The sequence below is a fragment of the Monodon monoceros genome, unplaced genomic scaffold (genome assembly GCF_005190385.1).
Source record: "Monodon monoceros isolate NGI ecotype Baffin Bay Population unplaced genomic scaffold, NGI_Narwhal_1 Super_Scaffold_20, whole genome shotgun sequence".
NCBI classification, from domain to species: domain Eukaryota; kingdom Metazoa; phylum Chordata; class Mammalia; order Artiodactyla; family Monodontidae; genus Monodon; species Monodon monoceros.
This window is the reverse complement of record NW_021703777.1, coordinates 103,676,024-103,695,331: the sequence shown is the minus strand read 5'-3', so window position 1 is coordinate 103,695,331 and position 19,308 is coordinate 103,676,024. Positions and strand designations below refer to the sequence as shown.

Below are 19,308 nucleotides of genomic sequence, written 5' to 3'. Positions count from 1 at the left end.
ATATTCTAAATTCCTTAGATTTTTTTTTTAATCAAAAGCAAAATAGTTTAGTACTCTTTAATCATCTTGGTCCTCAACTTTTTAATTAAAGGGCTAATAATCCATTATAACAAAGGGATATAGTTAGTAAAGTACTGTCGTGGAAAACTTCTTGATAATGCAAGTGATCACCAGTGTTTTATACTTCTTTTGTTAAAACATAACAGATCTGCACCATGGTTTGTTACTTATTTGAAAGATTATCTAAGGGTAAATTATTTCATGTAACTTAAAAGCAACAACACTTTATAACTCACGGAAACCATTTTCTCCCTGAGCTAACTTAATTACCTTTGGGATTTTTTTTTCCTCCACCTAGAGCTGATTTTAAAACATTAAAGGGCATTTGTTAAAGCTCACAGGCAAAAGAAACCAACATTTTGTAGAAAATCGATAGTCTCTTTGGAGAGTTTATCCCTATATATCTATTGCTGATTAATTTACCAATCCTCTTAACTCCCTTTGTTGACAGTGAGATGCTATAAAGAAGATCCCTAAATGTTTCCCCAATAAGCAGATTTGAAAGAAAACATAATCGATTTCCTCATTTGCCCAGCAGTCTAGGAAATAGTAATTAGAGACTAGTCCTACTAACACTTAAAAAAAAAACACACACACAAACAAAAAACTAAAAACAACATCATACTATTTTACAGCTTTTGATTTAGGATATGCAGAAACATTTTTTAAAAAGTTAGAGTACGTGTATATTTGCCACTTCCCAAGGCACATAAGAACCTTGAGAATTAACTTTTACACATTCTAGAAACATTTTTTTGCTGTGAGCACTTAATAAATGCTAAATGTCAACAAAATAGAATAGCAATAATCTGCCCTTGGAGATATCTAAAAATTAATGAGATGTCTAAGAAAATGCAACGTACTGTTGATTCTTTTTAAAGATTTTTTTTTTTGATGTGGACCATTTTTAAAGTCTTTATTGGATTTGTTACAATATTGCTTCTGTTTTAAGTTTTGGTTTTTTGGCCTCAAGGCATGTGGAATCTTAGCTCCCCGACCAGGGATCGAACTGGCACTCCCTGCATTGGAAGGTGAAGTCTTAACCACTGGCCCGACAGGGAAGTCCCAGTACTGTTGATTCTTAACATAATTTATTTCTTTAAATATAGATGTTGGATTTTTTTTTTCTTCCCCTTGAAGATTAAAAATGTTACTTAATGATCTTAGAGTTAAAAAAAAAAATTACTCTCCCTGGGCAATTTCTCCACATTAAATACTACTGTAATTTCAAAAATAAATATTAAGTATTAGCAAACCTGTACAAATTTGATAGCTGGTTTTGGCTTGTACTATGTCTAATTTTTCAAGAAAGTAGAACACAGTTTTTGCTTAAAGTCTGCAAATACTCTCAAAATAAACCTTCTTTTTTTTTTTCTTCTTCTCCATTTCTACCTAGAGAATTCCTTATTTTATTACTTTTATGTCATGAGCTTTATAAAAGGTAGGTGCTGTAGAATCATCCCCTGGGTCTCCAACACACAGAGCTGGGGGCATAGCTCTTGTTAGTCCAGACTACATTCCTGCCAAGCACAGAAGTGCTGTATGTCATTTGCTCTTTCTCAGCTTTGACAGGTGCCACACTGCAACTGTTCCTGTGATGGATTGAGAAAGCAGCAGACAACACCACAAACGTGAGATACTGAACGGAGCTGATGGAGTGTGCATCTCCTCCCTGGAAAGGCCAGCCTGCTTGGGAATGTTGCAGAGGGAATAAAAACAGGTAAAAAGAAAATACTTAAGCCTTGGTTTCATTATTTGGGAATCTTTAAAGATATTTTTAAACAAATGAAGTAGTCACAGGTTTAATTAGGAATTTAATCTTTTTTTTTCATTCTCATTCCAATTAATATATCTTGGTGTTGATAAAATGAAACATTTCACACATGAAAGGGGAAATGAGTTTTATAGGTGTTTTCTTATCTAAAACCATTTTACTACTTTACTCCTTGCATATGTATATAGAGAGAGAAAGAAAAAAATAGCATAAATAAGTATGAAAATAAGCATACTTCTCTGGAAACTGGAAAAATAGTTTAAAACTTTTGTGCTCAAAATTCAAGTCTGGATCTATGGCAACTAAATATTACATAATAGATAAATAAGTTATATATTATATATAAAGACCAAAACGTGTACAACTGCAACTTAATATTAACCAGTTGATTTTTTTTTAAATAAGAAATTATCACTGGGCCTGGGATTTGATAGCAGCTTGATAAATGTTAAATGAACAAAGAATACAACTCTAAATAATATTATGTACATTTTATTGTCCACCAGCTATGTGCTAAGCACACAGAACTTTTGTGCACTACTTCAATCCTAATAATCCTTAAAAGTACATTTTACTCCCACTACATAGATAAGAACTGTACTTCAATCCAAAAGCATTATTTGAATCTATAAAGGGATCTTATTGGAAAACATTAAGGAACAGGTATTTTTCTAACATAAATAGCATTACTTTATAAACTTCATAAATTGAAGCATATTGCAATTTTATTACAGCAACAATTTCACTGGAGTGAAAACCATCAGAAATTATGTTATTCTAAGCAACTGTCCTTGATAAAAACCTCCATGCTAAAGGCAGAGTTATTAGACAGTTCTCAGCACTGGATTAAGTTTTTTGATAGTTCCTTCCTAATTCCCTTTATTGGATCCTCCTCAGACCTCTTAGTGACCTGTAGCTCAGTACTTTACCCTATTCTCAACTTACACTCACCCCTTTGATTACTGGCTTTCAAAATTTGATCATGCCACTCAATAAGAAATAAACCTTATAATGAAAGTCATTGTACACTGAATAATACTGAAACAAAAGAATCACCAAGAAATATCCTACCACATGAGATATAACTGACAGTTCACTCTGCTTTTTCTTTCTTCTTCTTCTCCTCCAGGGTTGTGTCATTGTTTTTAATGTTGGTTAGTACTCACTAAAGTGATTCCATGACCTATGGGCCACAACTTACAACAGCACTACCCGAGGTGATTTACAGTGCCATAGGGTTAAATATCATCTAAGACTCCTATACATGTATCCTACTTGACATCTTCACTTGGACATTTTTCTAAACCTGTTCTTCTTTCCTCAAGTAGTCCCCATTCTTGATAAAACAGCAATGCCATTTACTCAGATGCTCGGGCCCATAATTCTGAAGTCTCACTCAACTCCTTTTTTTCTCTCTCTTACTCTACTATTTCTACCTTTGAAATACATGCTAAATCTAACTTCTTAGCACCCCTACCAATAACACTTTAATCTAAGTCATCACTAGCTCTTACAAAGACTACTGCAAAAGCTCATTAACTATTTTCCTCCACTCAATACAACTGTCCATTCTGCAACTATAGTCAGGGTGATCCTTTAAAAACATAAATCAGACCATGTCCTCTGTTCACAACCATCCAATGGCTCCCCAGAACATTTAAAATAAAATCCAAATTTCCTATCATGGTCTCTAGGGTGATGTGACCCTAACTGTGTTTCTTTTTTGACCTGATCTTCTACCCTTCTTCCCTCTTGTTCACTTCCCTCCAGCCAGTTCTCCTTGCTGTTCTGGGAAGACGCCAGCAATGTCCCCACGCTTGAGAATTTTGGTACTTGCTATTCCCTCTGCCTAGAATGTTCTTCTCCAAGATATTCACATGGCTTGTTCCTTCATTTCACTGAGGTCTCTGAATATTAACTCAGAGCAGTCTATCCTGAGAAAAACGACTCCCATCACTTCCTAGCCCCTTATTCTGCTTTCTTTTTCTTTGCATCACTTTTTTTTTCCAGCTGTTATTCTAGACGTTTATTGGAATTATTAGGTCAATTATCTGAGAAACCCATACACTCATTCAACAAATATTTATTGAGTTTGCTACTATGTGCGAGGAATACAGCACTTATTACCTCACATATATCCAGTGCTGAAGAGTACTCAAAATTTAGTTCAAGGAATGTTTAGTTCAAGCCTTAAATTATGCTTTATACTTCCAAACTTCTCAGGGAAAATAAGGGATCTGTGTTGAATTGAAAAGATTTTCTCCAACCAAATAGTCAAAAAATCTGTTTGTTACTGAGGCTGAAAGCTGGGGAGTCACAAAATGTTGGAATATAAATGTGACACCCTAAGTCCACTTAAATATTAACTGCTTATATTGTACAGAATAAATAGTTCAAAGCAGTTTACAAAGATGAAAAAATCACAAACTCTTATTTTTCTTAAAGATTCAAATTTAAATTTGAACCCATTAAAATTCCCCACTATATCAAATGTTCAACATTATGAATATTAGAACTTAGCTTGTGTTTTATACATAACAATAACAGTATTTGGTTACAAATCTCACTACTTTCTTTCAATAATATAGATAAACAAAGAAAAGCCTGCCTCTACAGAGTTAGATAGCAGCTTATTACCTTAGATAGTAAAGTTTAAAAAAGGAAAGAAAAAACTGAGCCATTTCAGTGCTCACTACATTATGTAATGTGAGGACACATACCGTTAAGTCCTAGAGGACAAAATCCTATGATGAAAATTAGCTGCTTATCTGGGCAAGAAGTGAAAAAAAAAAAAAAGTTTAAAAAAGCTTACTTAACCTTAGCCATAAGGGAAGTGTGTCCTCTCTGGAGAATCAGGGAATCATCTGTTGCCATAGAATCATAATGCTTGCAGCTAAGCCTGACCTCAAAATTAACAGGGATCCACAGCATGAAATGCTAACATGTTAGAAACATCGGCAAGCCTGAAATAAAATTACTGAATACCCACAGCAACCAATACCCATGCTTATTATGAACTAAATGGTTTAAATCCTTGCTTTCCAAGTACTAATCATAACAGAATTCAGTAGGCTACTTTAAAAACTTGAAGATAAAAACAACATATGGTAAGGAACTGTGTATACTACAGATATTTTAGTTGACTGGCCTCAACATTTGTTAAGTTTCAAAAAAAAATTTGTTAAGTTTCAAGGTCTGCTAAATTGTTGCTGTTACCCACTTGCATACTCAGTCTTTATTCTTATTTCAAATCACAGGTGATATAAAAGCTACAAAGTAAATACAGGTTAAAACAAAAATAAAAACAAACCCCCCAAGACCCTTGATGGGCCTTCTACTACAGCAGTTAAAAGTTTGAGCTTTGTTTAAAGCAGGCAAACATGTAACAGAAGTGTAAAAAAATAAAAGAATTGATAAAATAAATGTCAAATCTCACTGAGTTTTTCAGATTTATTTTTGAAGTTAGGACTCTTAAAACAATGCCTTCAGGTATAACTCAAAAATAATTTCAAATAAGTATGCTTAAGGCAATCCTTTCAGTAGTGTATATTCCCCACCAGGCAGCTGAAAAGTCACATAGCTTAATGTTTGATTTATTAAATATGATAGCAAATCACTCAGCTGTATTTATAACAAAGAATTTATTTTCACAATATTTAAGTGACCATGGTTAAAGTTTAAATTGTCACCACTAGTTTTTGCCAGCTTTTGCATTTTCTCCTTTAAACACTGTTTCTAGATAAGCTTAGAAAAAAGTAGTACTCTATCTTCTCTTATCAATAATTTAGCAGAAGACATATTATTAAATGCTGGCATTTTCTTGATATTCAAGAACTTATGACAAGGAATGGGATCATGGCATTAGGGGATCATGACGTTAAGAATAAAGAGGGGGAGTGGGGGAACAAGTCACCTAATCCCAAACCAGGTAGAGAAAGTACTCGTATCAGTAAACGTTTTGGAAGTCAAAGCAATTTTCATGTAAGTTAAACTCTAACTTTCTATAGAAGTTTAAAACCAAAGTGAAACACTGCTTTGATGGTGTAACAGAAGCAAATGGCCCCAAATGAAGCAAGTTCATTAGAGTAACTGTTAGGTAGTATTCACATAACAACTGCTTTCTCCAGTGAGGAAGGGCTGGAATAAAAAACTAAGTGGAAAAAAAAAAAGTTAAAGCGCGATCCAAGAGGTCTTAAAACCACACCTAGCAGCAAATGGCAAACGACCCCACAGACTGCTTCAACTGGAAGCTGCTCCATGCCCCCATCAATAGAGGAAGCCACGGGGACTGGTCCTGGAAAAACTGAGAAGGGGCCCGGACCCCTCCACCCTTCCCGCCATTCCCCACATCCTCAATCCTGTTTCCCCAGATGCTAAGAGGCGGCTTTACGGCGTCTCAGGGACTGCGGAGCCGGCGGCCCGAGCGCCCTCCTTACCTGGTCGCAGAGGCGCGGCCAGGCAGGGAGGGTGCGTGAGCGTGTGGGTGACACGGACCGCTAGCGCATTCCCGCCCCGCCCGAGCCGGGTTTCCCGAGGCAGCTTCAGAAAGTCTTCGCCCGCGGGCCACACGCAGCCAACGAAGCCGGGAAAGAAACAACGAACATCGCGCCAGGGAAGCAGCGGCCCCCGCAATCATTCATAATCCGGCGGACCGGAAGGAGTGGGGTACGTCACTTCCTACCGTCGCACAGCCAATACGTTCCCCGGTCGACCCTGCTGCGGGAACCTTTGTTTTTCCGCTCTCGGAGCCGGCTGCTGCCGGGAGCGGTTCGTGAGGCCACCGGGAACTGACGGGGCAGCGGGGCGGAGCGGTGAGTTGTTACCAGCTCACCGGCTCCCAGTCGACTCTGGGAGGCTCAAGACTTTTGCGAGGGGCGAGGTGGGAGTGTAGTTCCGTGCGGTCTTAGTTTCCTCGCTCCGTGTGGGGACACCTCGTAATTTGCAGGCGGTCGAGTGCCCAGGATGACCGCTCTCCCCTTAAGTGAGGGTAGTGCTTCCTCGGAGGTTGTGGCGGGCTGGGGCACGCGGACCGGGGGCACGCGGACCGAGGGCACAGCCCCAGGGACTAGGTCCTTGGAACCCTGTCTCCGACCTTCCTCGGAAGGTTTTGGCGACTTCTCTCGACAGCTCCCTCTGTCGGCCTCTCACCTTCTCTCGAGCTCACTTGTCAAGGACCTTCCCCTGTGCTAGGCCTTGGGTGTGTTATGACTTTGATCAAAAAAGATTGGCAGTCCTTGTCTGAGTGTCTCTGGTCGCTCTTCAGATTCACTATCACTTGGTTGGTTTGGAATCAGGGTCTTTCCGCTTCCCTTATGTTTCCGGACGTATGCCTAAGGTTTCAGTGTAATCCAGGGTCAAGAACTCAGTGAGGGAATGAAAAGGGCAGCATCTTTAAAAGGTTGTTTATTAGAATGGGTTGCAAGAGCTTGCAAAGACATAAAGGGCAAAGCTTTCTAGAGCCGTTATGTGATGGCATCCCTAATATTGCACTGCGTGAACAGGGTCGATTTCCTTCATCTCGTTCCCGTGCAGATGATCAACTTTAGACTTCTTTTAAGATTCGCATATAGGGTGGGAAATGAGATCTAGAGGAAAGAATATATTTATATATGAGTACCCAATTTGGGTTGGAGAAATCACAGAAGCCCTAGAAAGTGACATTTAAACGAAACCTAGTTCATTCACTCTACAAATACTTTTGAGAATCTGTGAAGTTCCAAGCACTAGGTATATAACTGAATAAAACAAGTCCCTGCTTGCATGGAGTTTACAGTCTAGTGGGATTAATGAATTTAAATCGGATGAAGGATTGGGAAGAGAGTATTGCAGATAGGGACATTGTACAAGTCCCCAGTCATGAAAGAGGTGTTTTTGTTTTGTATTGCTTTTCTTTTTTTTTTGATGTTTGAGGGTTTGTGGGGAGGGGCAGTTAGGTGGGGATGGCTTAGAATTTCTTTTTTATTGCTTTTTGTGAAGAGATTTTGGACATGATTAGAATTGTGTAGAAGAAGAGGAAAGACCTTTATACTTTGATCTCTATTAATTCCAAAGCCATTATTTTGTGGTACTTTGCAAAATAGCGAAGTGGTAGGCAAAAAAGAGAGCCTCTCCCCTTAAAGTACTCAGAGTGTTATAGAGAGTATACAAATGTACAAAAATAGAGTGTGGTTCAAGGTAGAAAGTTCCAGTACCATGAGAATGCATTTTGAGATATCCTAGGAGGACAAGATTAGTTGTATAGGGGGTAGAGAGGAACACAGTAGCTGTGAGTAAAGTTCTCATGAGAAGGAGTATTTGAACTGGGACTTGATAGCATTTGGAAATATAAAAATGGGTTATAAGCTTGTCAGAAAAAATGAGTAGAATTAGCAAGCCCAGCTAATGGCTCTGCACTACAGAAGGTCTGGGGATGAAGAATTAAAGTTTTTGTGCCAGTTACTGAATCTTTTTAAATGGTAGGCCAAGAAATTCGGCTTTATTTTAAAGGCAGTGGGAAGCCTTAATTTTTGAGGAAAAAAAATGAAAACAGAAAGAAAGGAAAGAAGGAAGAAAAAAAATGTGTTGCAGTAACATTAATATGGCAACAGTGTTGAAGTCAAGAATAACTAGATTGTTGCTATAGTACAAAAGGCAAATAACGACCTGAATCTGAATAGTAACTGTGGAAATGAAAAACAGGAATAGATGTGAGAAACGTTGCAGAGTCAGAATTCACAGGAAAGGCCTGCTGATTGTTTAGATATAAGGAATTGGGGAGGACTCAGTGAGGCAGAGATTTAGGCCTCAGACCCGATTAATGGAGAGCGTGTCATTTATTGAAAGAAAGTGCAGGACAGGGAACTTTTGGGGGAAGATATTCATAATCTCAATTTCAATCATAACTGAATTTGAGATACCATTAAGGCAACCAGGTACACATGTTTACTAAGCAGTTGGAATTGTGGGGTTTGAGCTTAATAGAGATTGGAATGGGGATAAACATGTGAAATCAAGTTGAAAACATGATATATATAAGATTACCACAGAAGAAATTGGTAGCAGAACTAAAGAAAATAGACAAGAATAGATACTTGGGCAACACCAAGAGCAATGGGGATGAAAAGATGACCCAGAGAAAAAGTAGCCAGAGATAGAAAAAGAAAACCAGGAAAGCTGAGTATTACTCGTGGAGGAGGAAGATTTTTGAAAGAGAAAGTGAATAACATGTATTCACTTGGCCAGCATTTACTGAGTGCCTGCTATCTGCCAGGCACTCTGCTACAAACAGGGATTACAGCAGTAGGTAAGGTCAGTGCTGGCCCTCATGGAACCTACGTTCTAGTGAGAAAGACAAACCCTGTTTACACAATTAACAGTGTAATAGCTATAACTTGTAAATACAGGATGTTTTAGGACCATATAACAGTAAGACTCCTTATTTTGTTAGGGGAATGTACAGAAAAAAATTGAGACGAGAAGGGTGAATAAGATGAGGCAAGGGACGCTTTCTACTAAAGAGCTGGGGTAAGAAAGAGTATATGTTGAAAGATTTGAAATAAGTCATGTGGTTACAACAGAAAGTGGGAATAGCTTGAGATACTAAGTAACATTTAATGAGCAATTGTACTCTGTGCCACGTACTGTTGTAACTGCTTTACATGTATTACCAGATCATGTAGGGCATTAGAGACCTTTTTAAGAATCTTGTTCTTTAACCTTTGGACAGTAAGAAGTGAAAAGGAGTATTTTAAGCAAGTGGATGATATAAAAATATTTGGAAAGGCGCAAGAGTGATTTTGAGTTTTTTCTTTTTTTTTTCTTTGGCTGCGTTGGGTCTTTGTTGTTGGCGCGGGCTTTCTCTAGTTGCAGCGAGCAGCGGCTACTCTTCTTTGCAGCGCACGGGCTTCGCATTGCAGTGGCTTCTCTTGTTGCGGAGCACGGGCTATAGGCACGCGGGCTTCAGTAGTTGTGACACATGGGCTCAGTAGTTGTGGCTCACGGGCTCTAGAGTGCAGGCTCATGAGCTGTGGTGCAGGGGCTTAGTTGCTCCATGGCATGTGGGATCTTCCTGGACCAGGGCTCGAACCCATGTCCCTGCATTGGCAGGTGGATTCTTAACCACTACGCCTCCAGGGAAGTCCCAATTGTGGGGTTCTGATTAAGCTCTTACAGTGGGCCAGATAATAGCTGCATGATGGTAGCTTGGTCTAGGGTGTGGTAATAAGGATTGAAAGAGGTAGATGAATTTGAAATATATATAAGAGGTTTGGTGATTGAATGGGAGGCAGGAGTTGAAGTGGAAGGAGTTAAAGCTGATTCTCAGGTTTCTGGCTGGAGCAATGGGATAAGTATCATTTGAGAAAGGGAAGATTAGGGGAAGAACTGGTTGAGAGAAGAGTTTATGAGTGGCTCTGTTAGGGGCATGTTGAATAGGCGGCACCAGTGAGATATCCAAGTCAAGCTGGCAGTTGAATCTTGGAAGAGATGCATGGGCTGGAGAGATAAATATATAATTACTGGCAAAAGGGTATAGGTCAAATTGTCTAGGGCAGTAATTCTGAAACGTTTAGAGTAGATCAGAACCATCTGGAAGATTTAATGCAAATTTCTGGGCCTCACTCCCAGAGTGTTTTCATTAGTAACTATGGTTGTGGAGACCGAGAGTTTGAATTCCTAACAGGTTCCCAGGTGATGCCTGTTGCTGCTGATCCAAAGGGGACATTTTGAGAAGAAGGTGTAGAGTGAAAGAAGAGACCCAGAACCTAATCTTGAGCAACTCATTTTTGATTCCTCAAGATTTTTGAGGAATCTACAAAGAAGACCAAGAAAGAAGTAGGAGGAAAAAATAGTATTTATTATACTTACCTGACTAAGGCTGTGAATACTTTGGTGAAAATATTTCCGTGGTATGGTGGCACAAAGGCCAAATTGCAGGAAATGCTATATAAGCAGAAGGAGTGAAGAAAAAGTATAAAATGTAGGAGAAGTTTTGCTATAAAATGAAGAAGATAGGATAGAAGATATTTAAAGGTCAATGAAAAGATGCCAGTAGAAAGAAAGAGGCCGGGGGAGGGAGGTTTGTGAGTGGCGGAGAAGACATAGGAATAGTTCATAGCTCAAGGTTTCAGGGGGGAGGAAAAAGATAGGTTCCAGGCATAAGTGGCATTACATGGAGAGCCACCCTCTTATTTAAAAGGTGGGAAAGAGGAAAGGATTGGAGCAGGTATATTTGTAGATGTGTCAGAAAGTTGATTTAGTTCCTCTCTGACAGTCTGTTTTCTCTGTGAAGTAGATGAGGACATCTACTAAGATAGAGAAGCAGTTTCAAGGAAAATGGAGAAAATGTGACTGGTCTTTGCAGAAAGTGGGGAAGTGAGTTGACCAGAGAAACATGATAGGATTGCTAAATTGTGTTGAGTGCCTAGGTGGGATTAGTGACTCTGAAGATAACAGAGTGTATGTATTCCTCTCAGCTGCACTTAGATTTTGGGTGCAGGCAGGGAGAAGGTAAATAGGATGGATGACTATAAAGCAGATGAAACTGTAGAACTATGGGACAAGGATGCTTAGAGTGCTAAAAGAGAGTCTTTGAAAGGCTGGACCATGAAGGATAAAAAGGATGGAGAAAAAAGATGATTATTTAGAAGTAGGAATTTCTGTGTTACTTATATACATTTACTGTATATAACTAAGTTATATAAGTCTTAGCTCCTAACGTGAGCTAAGACTTTGTTCCCACCAACGCCACTATTGCCACCTTCCCAGGCCATTGACATTTTTTAAAGTGGTGATTATTATTAGTTTTCTGCATTCTTTTTTTAAAGCAACATCTAGATTTGAAATTTACATTTAAAGCATTAAATTTCTGTGTATATTTGTATCTATATCTACACACACCTAGGACTTTGTTTTCTAGAATTCTAATCCACAATAAGAAAGCTCTTTTACAATCTATTTTGATCATGAGTTTTAGAATATACAGGAAAGAACTATATAGAAGTAACATGATTTGGTGTAACTCCTGGAAAATATTCTTGGAAATAATAAAGGAGATAAAGTGACAAATTTACACCACAGTTGCTGACCTCTTTAGGACTTCAGTAGCAGGAAATAAATTTCTTTCACTATTCAGTAGTTCCCCTTATCCATGTGGGATATGTTCCAAGACTCCCAGTGGGTGCCTGAAACCATGGATAGTACCAAACCCTATATATACTGGGTTTTTTCCTATACATTCATACCTGTGATAAAGTTTTGTGAATAAATTAGGCACAGTAAGAGATTAACAACAATAACTAATAGTAAAGTAGAATGATTATAACAACATATTATAATAAAAGTTATGTGAACATGGTCTCTCTCCTCAGGTTCTTCAACTCTGCCAGAAATGTGGCAGTGGCTTCTTCATTGGCAGACACAGCCTCTCCAGTAATTTTTATATTTTTCAGTCTAAACCTGTTCCTGAATCTGTGTAACCATCCTTTACTTGCAGTAAATGGCTTGGTGTCACTCATTTCAGGGGATCTCTTGCTGAAGTTTTTGTAGATGTTCAATGTTTTCTGGCCCAACATATTGCTGTCAGTTGGAACATATACTGTTCATGTCCTCCATCCACAAATTTAATGCCTTTTCCATTCTAACTAAGCACATATGCACTGTGGCTATAACTTTTGCACTCTGAGGTACGACAGCAAAACTAGCACAAATTTTCCTTCACAATTTCACAGATAGAAGACTCGTTCTTACCATAGATTTTAGCAACCTCAGCATATGAGCATACAGTTTTTTTCTTATTAAGTTTAAAACTTTCACTTTTTCACTTAGAGGAAGCACTTTGCAACTTCTTTGGCATATCTGAATAGCACTCATCACTACTCTGGCTCTTTGGGAGCATTAAATAAATAATAATAAAGTGACTTGAACACAAGCCGTGCAATACCATGACAGTCAATCTGATAACTGAGCTGGCTAGTGACTAACAGACGGGATTCACTGGACAAAGGGATGATTCACATCCCAAGCAGGATGGACTGAGCTAAGGAGCTGGCATGAGATTTTATCATAGTACTCAAAATGGCGTGCAATTTAAAACTTATGAATTGTTTATTTCTGAATTTTCCATTCAGTATTTTCCAACTGCAGGTAACTAAAATATCAGAAAGTGAAACCACAGGTAATGGGGGGACTGCTGTATGTGCGTTTGCTGGTAAGAAAGGAGAAGTAATAGAAACTGGAGAAGGCAATAGAAAAGGGGGAGGGAAAGGAAGATAGAAAACTAAAATATAAAGGATAAAACACATAACCATGAGTGTTTTATTTTAGGCCCAACTCCTGTTTTTTTCTGTTGGACAAGGAAAGGATGTTCGGTCAAGAAGGTGCCAGTAAGGAGAAAGCAGAGGGACCAAGAAAGTGGAGGTCTCTATAAATTCAAAGGATAGACGAATGGGAGTAAAGAAATTTTTTAAAAGAAAGAAAGATTGACTTGGTACCCTGAGGAGGCTCCTGGGTCAAAGCAGTAAAAGAGATAGAGTGATGGAAGATTGTAGTTAAAAAGGAGAATTGACTGTAGTCAAGCAGAAGAATACTTGTGTCAAGTTTCGGGTTTCAGTGGCTGAAGATGAAGCTCCTTGAGGTTGAAGATCTAAATAAAACTAGTGCAGGAAGTTGGAGAAGAACATCAATATATATGCTAAAATTACCAAAGATGATGGCAGGGGGAGAGGAAAAGATGAGCTTGGTGCAAATGTTCTGTACATTAGCAGCAATGAAGATGCAGGTGTGGATTTCAAGAGAAGATGTTGATAAGTGGTGATCGTGGAATATTTTTCCAAAAGCAGCGATATGGAGTATTGCTCTTTGCTCTTTGAGTAGGAACAACTCACTACTTGGGAGAAGGCTGTAAAACAGGGGATGTCTGTGTGGATGAGTGGGGATAGTAAAGGTAAAGCGATAAAAGAACTGCTTGAGGAAAAAAATGGAAAATATAGGGGAATATGTTGGTAATGAGTAGGGGCTAGAAGACGACGGGCAACTAGCAATGAAGTTAATGTGGAGAGGGGGAAGGGCTGAGCTGAATGAGTGCTGGAGGGATTTTCAAGGGGAAGGTAAGTTTGTACCTTAAAGCAGCCACTATGTATATATAATAGGGAAAGGGAAACTGGAAGTTGCTAGAAAGGCTAAAGTATTGGTCTCCAAAGTATTCTTATCATTCATTCCATGAGTAAAAAAATTGAGCTCACTTCCTTATATGTGTATTTAGTTGCCAATTATATGCATACACTGCTATCACTATGTATATTAATAGCTTTTTTAAATAAAAGATTAAAAATAAAAAAGAAATTCTAACTTTTTTTTCTCTGTATTCCACTGTGGAGACCACTGGCTAGAGGAATATGTTAGTAAATTAGGGCAGGGGTATAAAGTCTGTTCAGTTTTATAATTGCAGGATCATATAAAAAGAACTGACTCCAAATTGGTGTTGATGACGTGATCTGTGGTCTGGTCTCATAATCTAGGTGCTGAGTCTTGTCACCTAATCTGTAACGTAAACCTTTTATCTGTGATTATGGAAATACATAACCATAAATACTTGGCTTCTAATTTTCAGCATAGAAATTTCAAGTAACAGGTTTTCTAGTATATTAAAAGGATTCTTCTAAGTTTCAATATTTTCAGTACCTCATAATACAGATTGTTAGCTCTTTAGCGATCCAAAAAAGTTAGGTCAGTAGAAAGACTAGGCTGTGTTCCCTTGTGCACTCAGGAGTGGCAGCTTTACTCCTTTTCATTATGGACATTTTAATGAGGAACTCTTCTCCTCAGAATGTATATGATGACCAGCCTCATGAGTAAATTTAAAACAAAAAGACCCCCACCTTTCTGTACCTATCATTATATATAGATGATGTATGTAATAATACAATCTTAGGAAGTGAGAGAGGTTGCTTCTCAATTTTTATTAAATTATTACCAATTTATAACTGTTTGAGGTAGATTATTTTTCTTTTAGTATTGGCCTTTAGACCGCTTCTCATGGGTGATTGAGTAGAGCACAGAATTTGACAATAATTTTGTGGCTCAGTGGCCATGGCTCACGGGCCCAGCCACTCCGCGGCATGTGGCATCTTCCCGGACCGGGGCACGAACCCGTGTCCCCTGCATCGGCAGGTGGACTCTAAACCACTGTGCCACCAGGGAAGCCCTACAGCAAGTTTTAATGGCTTTATGACCCCCTGAAAATGAGAGATTACTGTGGAATTGCTGACAGATCCTTAACTCTAGCAGTGCAAGTTTGTTGCACTATTATATTAACCTCCGGGATAGAAGACAATTTCAAGCCCTAGAATGTTGATCAAAGGATTGAACACAAAGTATACATTTTTATTTTAATAATTCCTTGCCTGGAGAAATATTTGAAAAAGTAACACCGGAAGTAGAACAACATGATAGCATTGGTATTAGCTGAAAACAAAACGTTTTAATGTTTTAGAATTTCTAAGTCTTTGACGTATATCTTCACTATTTTTTCAGTTCCTTAGGACACAGAGAATATCATAGGCCCTATGGGAGATCCATATATATATATATGGTTTGGCACTATTTCTCAGACACCTTGCTTCTCAAAAACAGGTTAATGCATGAGATACCACAATCTAAATGTGATGCAATAAGATTATCATTAGTATGTTTTCTGAGGCACTCAGAATTGGGGCTGAGGACTAAGGAGGCAAAAAAAAGATAGTTGAGGTAAAAGTTTCAGCACTGACCTTTAAAGCTTATTGCTTAATACGTCCTCTAACCATTGTCCTCCAGTGACACCCTTCCCCCAATCTTTTTCTTTTTTCTTTTTCTTTTTTTTTTTTTTTTTGTGAAAATAAGGTTTGAGGGCTTCCCTGGTGGCGCAGTGGTTGAGAGTCCGCCTGCCGATGCAGGGGACACGGGTTCGTGCCCCGGTCCGGGAATATCCCACATGCCGCGGAGCGGCTGGGCCCGTGAGCCATGGCCGCTGAGCCTGCGCGTCCGGAGCCTGTGCTCCGCAACGGGAGAGTCCACAGCAGTGAAAGGCCCGCGTACCGCAAAAAAAAAAAAATAAGGTTTGAGAAGAAGAAATTTTGACATATACTAAACTTGACCTAAACACATCAAGTTCCTGTGTACTGAATTATGTGTATTATTTTAAAATGGTGTTAGGGGACTTCCCTGCTGGCGCAGTGGTTAAGAATCCGCCTGCCAATGTAGGGGTTACGGGTTCGAGCCCCCTGGTCTGGGAAGATCCCACATGCCGCAGAGCAACTAAGCCAGCGAGCCACAACTACTGAGCCTGCAAGCCACAACTACTGAAGCCCTCGCGCCTACAGCCCATGCTCTGCAACAAAAGAAGCCACTGCAATGAGAAGCCCACGCACCACAAGGAAGAGTAGCCCCTGCTCAATGCAACTAGAGAAAGCCCGCGCACAGCAACAAAGACCCAAGGCAGCCAGGTGTTAGGAAGGGGCTCTGTGGCAGGGAGGAGCTTATCTGGATTTAAAATTTTGCCAAGGATATGGATACAGAGAAAACTGGTAACATTCTTGCTTCAGGAGAAAAGAACTAGATAATGCCAGTTAGAGAAAAGAAGAAAATTTACTTTTATCCGTAATAACCTTTTGGACAGTTTGAATTTTGTATGAGGTGCACAGTATTACCTATTATAAACAAAAGAACAAGAAAAACTTTGACAGATAATTACCCGTTGTCTGTAAATTACTTTCCTCTCTTTTTTTACTTCAGGTGTTTGCAATGGCTGCTACTGTGAACTTGGAACTTGATCCCATTTTTTTGAAAGCACTAAGCTTCTTACATTCAAAGAGTAAGGATTCTGCTGAAAAGCTAAAAGCACTACTTGATGAATCTTTGGCTCGGGGCATTGATTCAAGTTACCGTCCATCTCAAAAGGTACCTACCTGGATAAAAAGCTTGGAGGAAGTTTTGTAAAGCCTGTAGTAGAACAGTGTTGACATTTAGAACGTCTCGAAACAATCTCTCTGCCAAATAATCTTTCCTTGTGGAATGAAGAAATTTATAGTGTTCTTTTCTTCCTTCAAGCTTTCAGAGAACTGTTACATAGAGAAGTTAGCTGGGAGTGGGGGATATTCAGTTCTACTACTTTATTCCTATAGAAACCCACTTAAGATATATTTCAGTTTCTAATTCCTTATGATCAGAGTATTTTTTTAAGCTGCTGAATGAAACCGTAACCTGTGTTATAATTATTCTCTAATGTTTTAGGGGCGAAAAATAAAAGGACAGGGATTTTGCAATGAAGTGAATTAAATATGTATAGGATAATGTAAGTAATAAAGGAGGTATAGATGAAATGTGAGAACTGTGTAGCTCCCATCATAATAACAAAGTGACCAAGCAGCTTTATGTGAAAAGAATATACATTTTGGAACCAGACAAACCTGTTTTAAATCTCAGCTTACCTCTTACTAGTGTGGTGATAGATAACATATCTTGAACATTTACTGTGTCCTAGGTACTTTTCTCAGTGGTATATGTTTATCATTAATTTTAGTTGTGATAATTATCCTTTGAGATAGGTATTATTTATTTTTATTTTACAATAAGGAAATTGAGGTACATAGTAACTTCATTTCACCCAGCCTCTGTTTCTTTATTATTAAAATGAGGATAATAAGAACTACCTTACAAAGTTGTGAAAATTAAAACAGATAAAGTATGTCAGCCGCCTAGTGCAGTGTCTACCTGGTACATAATAGACTTTTAGTGAATGATAGCTCTTATTAGATTCTCTAATACCTAAGACATTCTTTCAAACCATTCTAAAGCTCTAGCCTTGAAACTTCGTGTCACCCAGGTCTATGAACACCTAGATACCAAACTGAGGAGAGGACAGAACTACACGACTAGCTCAGTCTAATCCAGAATCTCAAACTCAAGACAGGGCCAAGTCCCAGACTCAGTGTCCAAGTGATCAGTGATATTTTGCTCCCAGCCTTCTTTGAAAGCTACCTCTAGTGTTCTCAAACCTTTTTATTGTCTTTTGAATAGTAGAGCCATTGTGAATTCATTTCTTTCACCATTCTCATTCTGGTAGGTTCAAAGAGCTCAAGCCAACCAAATTAATAAAATTCAACAAAATATACTAACAAATTCATTCTGCTCTGAGTATGGATATAAGCCAAACAGGAAATTCCTATTATTACTAAAGAAGCAGTATTTTGAGATTCTAAAACAGAAGGAATTTCATCTGTTAAAGTACATAAGAAGTTTGTTACAATTAAAAAGCCTCCTGCCCTTAGGTTTCTAACTGGAAATGACTTCTCATGGTCAGTTTAGAGAAAATGCTAGGTGTTTTTAAAACACAGATTCATTTAATTTTAGTCTTTAACTGGTCATTTCCATCTCTAGAATTGTGTGAGAATCACCTAGAAGCAGTGGTGTGCTTATAAACATTATCAACTGGGGATAATTCCAAGGAGCTACTATATGCATAAGCTTTCTTTTAACAGCAACAGATAAATATATATACATATCAAAGAGTAAAAATAACAAGGATTGCAAGTTTAAAACAGAAGGGAAAGATAAACCACAGACTGAGAGAAAAGGTTTGCAAATGATGTATCTGATAAAGGACTTGTATCCAGAATCTATGAAAATCTCTTTACACTCAATAATTTAACAAATGCTTTAGCAAAGAAGATAAATGTGTGGCAGATAAGCACTTGAAAAAAATGTTTAACACCATTAGCCATTAAGGAAATGTAAATTAAATCTACAGTGATATGCCACTACATACCTATTAAAATGTCTAAAATTAAAAAGATTAGCCATACCAAGCATTGGTGAGGATATGAGGATGTGAAGGAACTGGGACTCTCATATACTCCTGATGGAAATATAAAATGGTATACCACTTTGGAACATGGTTTGGCAGTTTCATAAAAAGTTAAGCATAAACCTACCATGTGATCCAGACATTCCACTCCTACATGTTTATTCTAGAGAAATGAAAGTATATGTCCATATAAAGATTTGTACCTGAATGTTCATAATATCTGTATTCGTAATAGGCCAAACTGGAAACAACCCAAATGTCCATTAATAGGTAAATGAATAAACAAATCATGGTGTATTTGTTCAATGGAGTACTATTCAGCAACAAAAAAAATGAACTTTTGCTACACTCAACAACATTGCTGAATCTCAAAATAAATATTGCTGAGTGAAAGAAGCCAGAAAAAAAGAGTATATACTGCATGATTCCATTTATGAAAATTTCTAGGAAATGCAAACTAATCTATAGTTGCAGAAAGCAGATATGTGGTTGCCTGAGACTGGGTGGCTTAGTTTTTCTAGGGTGTCTACCTCTAAGAGTGAAGTTTTTCTAGGATGTCTACCTCTAAGAGTGATTACAAAGGGCAACCAGGACACTTTGTGAGATGATGGATATGTTCCTTATATTGATTGTCGTGAAACCATAGAGCGAAACA

The 19,308-nt window shown here is 38.3% G+C and overlaps 2 protein-coding genes across 3 annotated transcripts in view; one reads left to right on the top strand and one right to left on the bottom strand.

Annotated features, from left to right (window-relative positions):
• Positions 1-6,385, bottom strand: part of GSTCD (glutathione S-transferase C-terminal domain containing) — a 132,189-nt gene extending 125,804 nt beyond the window's left edge. The window contains exon 1 of the mRNA XM_029235395.1: positions 6,271-6,385. The gene's annotated coding sequence lies outside the window, so the exon portion shown is untranslated. The remainder of the gene's footprint in view (positions 1-6,270) is intronic.
• Positions 6,386-6,540: 155 nt separating this feature from the next.
• Positions 6,541-19,308, top strand: part of INTS12 (integrator complex subunit 12) — a 24,414-nt gene continuing 11,646 nt past the window's right edge. Inside the window, exons 1-2 of one of the 2 annotated variants that reach the window (XM_029234519.1) lie at positions 6,541-6,645; positions 16,583-16,747. In XM_029234519.1, coding sequence (XP_029090352.1) covers positions 16,592-16,747 — 156 coding nt within the window. In that variant the 5' untranslated portion in view covers positions 6,541-6,645; positions 16,583-16,591. Of the gene's footprint in view, positions 6,646-6,692; positions 6,714-16,582; positions 16,748-19,308 lie in introns of those variants that run through there. The other variant, XM_029234521.1, reaches the window with a different exon arrangement.